This window comes from Anopheles cruzii, chromosome 3 (genome assembly GCF_943734635.1).
Source record: "Anopheles cruzii chromosome 3, idAnoCruzAS_RS32_06, whole genome shotgun sequence".
Lineage (NCBI taxonomy): Eukaryota > Metazoa > Arthropoda > Insecta > Diptera > Culicidae > Anopheles > Anopheles cruzii.
Genome location: NC_069145.1, coordinates 50,854,507 through 50,861,086, shown reverse-complemented (window position 1 = coordinate 50,861,086; position 6,580 = coordinate 50,854,507). Strand labels below are relative to the sequence as shown.

Sequence of the window (6,580 nt, the reverse complement as noted above, 5' to 3'; positions counted from 1 at the left end):
CGCTGTTTCCCTGCTGCCGCTGGAAGCGGCATCATAGGCGGCGGCAAAATGGGCTGTAAACCGTTCTCTGCACGACCGGGAAAAGAAGAAAGGGAAGCGAAATAACAATAATAATAATAATAAACGAGCCGCAAAACGACACACGGCGAGACATGACGATAGGCAAAGCGGCGGCGGCGGAGCCCGGGTGTGAAAGAGTGTGCATACACGCATCACCACGGGCCATCATCATTTTCGACCGACCGTGCACGACAGTGTGGGTGCGGTGCGTATGTGTGGATGGGTATGAAAGTGCACACACAACTGGTCTGTCTAGGCCCTTCACCTACCGCGCGCGAACCATTCCCCGTACGGCGGCAGTCGAAGAGCGGCTTCGTTTGGGCTTTGTTTAAATTTATGCTTGACGTGTTGAGTTGAGTGGTTTTCTCAGAATATTGCTCACTTTTGTTTACTTTTCATGGTTGTTTCCACATTTTTCTTATTCGGTCGTTCGGTGTTCAAAGAAATCTCTTTATTGCGCACCGACGAGCGCGGCAAAAAACAACACAAAGCCGACGAAGCACCGTGCAACTGTGTGCGTGTGTTCATTTTCTCTCGTGAGAGCGAGCTGATAGAGAGAGCGTGCGATTCGCTCAGAGAGAAATTCTCAGCCACTCGACACTCAGCCACTGGAGTAAGCGAGTTAGAAGGCAGGGCGCTCTCGCTCTCCCCGCAGGGCATGCCACGGGTGCGTGAGTGTGCGTGAAATCCCGTGCCGGAGGGGTAAAGCTACTACTGCATTGTGATTGGTCGAATCGGGCCATTAATCAACAGGGCATCCATTATGAAATTTCTCCTTAACGCACACCAACTAAGCTAGTGTCTGACGTGGGTTTGTTGGTCATTGTGGTGAAACATGTTCCCAGTACGAGTTTAACTTTGACGTGCATCGGTTCTTGGCAACAATTCTTCGAGTGGCAACGATTCTTGCTCTGCCTCTGCTGAGTCTTTACAGTGAATATTGCATTGCACCGCATTGTGGATTACTACTGCTCCCTCTCGAAACATATGTACAGTGGTGTGGTGCTTTGAAGGACCAACAAAAGTACATTATGTGAAACGAAACTTGTCGTTGCTCCGTATCTGCCAATCGGAATGTGGTGTGACATGTGCTGACGACATTATGCCGTATTACGGTACCGGGCGGTTCGACGTTGGTGTTCGACGATAGAGCTGGAAATGATTGTGCAAACATCACGACCAAAAGAGCGTATCACTATGCAAAGTGTGGTGTTTGTGGTGCTGGCTCGCTCAAATATTTAATGTTAATTATCTGTTACTGAAAGAAGACATCGTGTCTGACTTTTCCATCAAAGCAGACGTCGTACTGCAAATAAGCGCCTCGTCGCCGATTGTTCGTGACAAAAGTATCAACGTGTCACGTGTCACTCTGTGACTGTGAAACAGTGGCAAACAAAAAAATTGCAGTCGCTTCAGGAGCCAACGATGTGAGTTGATTGAAGGTGTTGCGAGTGGAAAAAATATGTGCTTCCAATCCAAGTAGAACCACAGAATATTTGAAATATTTCAAGTCGCAGACGAATCAAGAATTGTGGAGTGATTTTATGTTGTTTTTGTGACCAAAAAATGTTGTGTTGACGCAAAGTTTCGTGCGCAAATTACCGTAAAATAATCAAAAGTGTAAACAGCAGCCCGCGCAAGCGTAAGAGCGTTTCTGAGACGTGCAGAGAGGGAGGAAACAAAGTGAAGCAAACTTAACGACACAAGTATTAAGGTTTAATGTTGGTGGTGAACACCGTCTGGTAGAGTGTCCTGCCAGTCCTGCGTCCAACCGTGCTAGAAGTGGATTTGAATAATTGTTGTCAGTACCACCGTAAGCCCAAATGGTGATACTTGAAGGTACCACAATGTTGCAAGTCGGAAATAATCAATATCTTCAGCCGGATTACCTTTCTCCGCTGCCAACCACGGTAAGTAAATCAAAGTTGATCCAAGCAACCATATAGCGATGACCCAACGAGTGTGTTACTCTAACCGCATCATTTCTTCCCATTGTGTCTTCCTCATGCTCCATCGTGTGTGTGTGTGTGTGTGCAGTTGGACGCGAAGAAAAGTCCCCTGGCGTTGCTGGCGCAAACTTGCAGCCAGATCGGAGCAGATCCGGGCAACATCACCGTCAAGTCGCTGGTTTCACCGTCGGATAAGAACAAGAAATCGGCCTCCTCGAACAGCAACAACAGCACCTCATCTTCTGGCAGCAACTCGTCGGCCTCGTCATCGGTCGATCCGACGTCGCACTCCTCGTCCGCGTCCCGCTCGCCGTCGTCGGTGAAGACGGACAAATCGGACGCGTCGCCGGAGATCAAGCTCGGGTTCAAGCCCTACGAGATGAACGTGCTGACAACGAAAGTGAACCTTAGCAAGTCGGTGTCGGTGGCGCCGCCGACGGCGTCGTCGTCGTTGATCGACGATCGTCCATCGTCGAAGATGAGCAGTGGAAGTGACGTGTTGAACAACAACAGTGTGAGCCAAATCAATAATAATAACAACCATCTGTTGGTGGCCGGTGACGGTCGGAAGGAGCAGCGAGCCCTTTCGCCCCGTGGCAGTGCCGACTCGCCCATGTCCTCTAGTGGCCGCGTTGGCAGTGCAAGTGTGAAGAGCATGGAAAGTGGACTCGGCGGCGGCGGCGGGTTGGGTGGTGGTGAGTCTGTGAGCAACAAATGTAACACTCCGGATGGTAATCGCCGAGGTACGCCGAGTGATCGTGAAAAAAGTGGTTCCAGCGGCAGTGGAGGCCACAGCTCTTCCAACAGTCCGTCGTCGGGCATGTTATCGTTGCATACGTCCAAGGAGCAGCAACTGGCCGGTCAGTTGCCACCTTCGGCGCACTACAAAACGAGCGCCTACGGCATCAGTGTGGCCGGCTTGCCCAGTCCATCGGGCATCGATCACACGAATCCCGCGTTCCGACCACCGTTCGCCGGCGCCTTCAGCCATCATCACGCGGCCATGCTTGCCGCAGCCGGGTACTCCGGAGCAGCAGCGGCGGCTGCTGCGGCAACGGCCGCCGGTGCCAACCCGTATCTCAGCTACACGCGTGTTAAGACTCCGTCGGGTGGCGAGACGCTGGTTCCGATCTGCAAGGACCCATACTGCACCGGCTGTCAGTTCTCGGCCCACAACCACCAGATGATGATGGGTAGCCAGTGTCCGGCCGGGTGCACACAGTGCGACCACCAAAAGTACATGGCCATGGCCCTTAGCTCCATGCCTCCGTCGGGTTATCCGGGTTATCCGACACATGCCGCTGCAGCCGCAGCTGCCGCGGCCGCCGTTGCGGCGGCCAACTCTGGAGGCGGCGGTGTAGGACAGCCGCCACCCACCGGGAGCGGTGGTTCCGGCGGTCGACCGTACATGTGCAACTGGGTGGTAGGAGATTCGTATTGCGGTAAGCGGTTCAACACCACCGATGAACTGCTGTCGCACCTGCGCTCCCACACTGCCAACCTGTCCGATCCAGCCGCGTTGGCCCTACAGCAGCAGCTGATGCCGCTGAGTGGCATCTTTCCGCCGACCTCAATGCATCACCATCGAGGATACCCCAATCCACCGCTCAGCCCACTGTCAGCCGCTCGGTATCATCCGTACGTGAAGCCAGGATCGTTGCCAACCGGTCTGCCCGGATCGCCGTACAGTGCGGCTGCCTTCAATCCAGCCGCCGCTGCCTTCGGGCAGTACTATTCACCCTACGCAGCCGCCCTCTACGGCCAGCGGATGGGTGCCGCAGTGCACCAGTAGACCGCCCTCGGCGAGAGCGAGACAAGTATTTAAGAGAACGACCCACGGGGACGACGACGGGCAAGCTACGCACGGGTTGTACGCGCGACAAAACCGAAAATATGACCAGCCTGTGACAAGACACACACATATAGAGGGGGGTGGCGGGGTGTCTAAGGTCGTGTGTGTGTTTGTTCTATCAACTGTGATATTAAACTTATTCTTCAATCGTCAAAACACACGTAGGGAAGGAACGAACGAACAAAACTCAAAATCACACACGCTAAGAGAATCACAAGAAGGGGCGCGTTGTTAAAGGATGTAATGGATTTGAAATAGTTTACTCCGTAAAAAGGATGATGCGCAACAGAACAGCAGCATAGAGGCAGCTAACGCATCCAAAGGGTCCCAATCACGGCTTGTCCCTAAGACTGGTGTTCCATGCATTTGAATCGAGAATGGAAATCAAATTGACATTCAACGTACATGACCGACCGAGATTTGCATGACATGACCGCCGCTGTGCATGACCGGAATAGCTCGTTTTTAGGTCCAGAAGAAGCTTGCACCACACAGTGACATGAGTGGTAGTTCATGTTTTCCAAATTAGTGTGGCTTTTCTACAATCACTGCAGCCGGGGAGAGGATAAGAAAAAGGGTGTTGAACAAATTGAGAAATCGTTACTGCCGATGCCGATGTATACTGATTCTTTTTTATCAGGATAGACAGTCATATCTATCTGTTTGCACAACTGTTTAGTTGAAACTACATTCAAAGTTATGTCAAATTACCGTCACGCCCTAATTGTTCACCAACCATTAGGCCCCTTCCGTCTTTGAACACACCACCCGTCAGTTGACAACTTCACCAAAAATTCACCTCTCTTTTTGCCGGTCACATCTGTCAGTCAATCAGCACACTTCAACTAAAACTCACAACGTAGGAACACGCGCCTGTTTAAGTTACAAATAAAAACCATTCTTTATGTTCTCAACACTATCCTTTACTTGGTTTAATATTTGAGTATTTGCGATACCTAAACACGTTGTGCTTCTTAACAATATTCTTGCCCTGTTGCCTGTGGCTGGTTACGCAGGCATTTTTGTTTGTTAATTCAATAGTTTCTTATGTTGCGTTTTTATGCCAACATAAAATACCAATGCATTTCTTACTGCGCTGCCACACTGTGCATAACTGTTACGCGTAACACGTTATGGGTCTGCTGACCCACAACGCTTTTGACACCTACTGATCGCTTTACTGTCAAAATTGTCGCGGTAGGAGGCTGTTATATCCGTTGTTATGTGCCGTGTGGGCTGGCACCGCAGTTATAGGCTGGCACAACGATGAGAGGAACTGGTTTGAGTGTGGTCAACGTATCATCCAACTTATAGCGCAAAAATAATCGTTCACTCAACGAGGCCACACAAGCCATTGCTTCCATCAACATTTACTCTCTACTATTTCCGTTTATTCGATTTTTTTTTCTATCTGGCGTTAAGTTGTAACCTCTACCACAAGCGAGAGAGAACCCTGTCGTTGGATCAGCGAACTTTACACGTTCGATGTACGCGTCTCCGAACGAACGGAAACATGTAGGCCAAAAAGATGAAAGAATCCGATTGTGTGGACGGACGGAAGTGTAAAAGGATGTGAAAGCTATGTAGAAAACACATAATCAGGAAAGAAAAATGATGTTTGGAGCGACGGTTTGTGGGCTAACCGGAGGAGGGAGCAAGAAGGGAAGTATAAACGAACGCTCAGGAGAAAGAGAAAAACACGCAAGCTCGTTTGCAAGAGAAAAATATTGAATTTATGAACGGTGTAATAAATCTAGAAGGTAAAAAGAAAAGTATGAAAATAAAAGAAAAGGCCTCATCCTTTATTAATAACAAATCAGCAAAACTTCTTAGCACCACCTTAGTGTTCTTAGTTCCGAAAATTCCTTACCCTTCCAGGCAACAACTGGGCCCCCAACGGGGTTGCAGCTTTGGAGGACGAGTTTGAGGGCGGAATATTCACTGCGAAACCCTACTTCCCCACTGTCCTACGGGCGGCGGCGTCGGCATAAATAACCGGCCCGGGGGGAGAGATGACCAAGGCGACGCACCAAAACGACAACAAGAGTGCGCGAGGTCAAGAAAGTGTGAGAAGTGAAGGTAGGATTGAATGGACCAGGGCGGCGCAGGACGAAAAGCATGTCGAGTCGGGAGGAAACGATAAAATGGCACGGACGGATGATTTTAAAATGATATCATGTTTCATTATTTATTAGTTAATTACCAAGCCTTTCAATTATCACCCCCCGAGAGGCACTGCACTGCAGAGCAAACAGTCAGATGCAAAGCAGACAGTTGCCAGCGCATGTTGCAGGCTGTCCAACTTGTTTATCAAGCTTGCGGAATAAGTTTTGCTCTTGTTTTAAAATCATGGTTTGGTGTTTTGCACCATCCAGCATTTTTCAATTTGTTTTTCCTCACTTGGTTTTTTTAAACAGAGCTGCGGAAAATGTGTTTGCACATATATTAGTTATGAGAACATATCATAGAAGAAGCGCGCATTTTTGAGAAGCACTTTGTGACTTTGGGTTTCGTGATCTTTTTATGACAACTTGAAGGAGTTTCACACAGAATGCGGCTTTCCCGATGTCCATCGGACGGTTTAGAGCGACTGGCTGTGTTGATTTGCATCAAACCGCGAAGCAAACGATGAAACTAATGAATTATGCTTTTCCAGATGCAACTCCATCCGGCATAAACTTTACAGCATAAGGGTAGTGGTGGTGTGACCCTCTTTTGC

At 49.5% G+C, this 6,580-nt stretch overlaps 1 protein-coding gene across 1 annotated transcript; it reads left to right on the top strand.

Annotated features, from left to right (window-relative positions):
• The first annotated feature begins 1,460 nt into the window (after positions 1–1,460).
• Positions 1,461–4,946, top strand: LOC128271314 (zinc finger protein Noc). Its single transcript, XM_053008778.1, has 2 exons — positions 1,461–1,970; positions 2,098–4,946. Exons 1-2 carry the CDS (start codon positions 1,884–1,886, stop codon positions 3,799–3,801), a joined length of 1,791 nt encoding a protein of 596 aa, XP_052864738.1. The 5' UTR covers positions 1,461–1,883; the 3' UTR covers positions 3,802–4,946.
• The last annotated feature ends 1,634 nt before the right edge of the window (positions 4,947–6,580 follow it).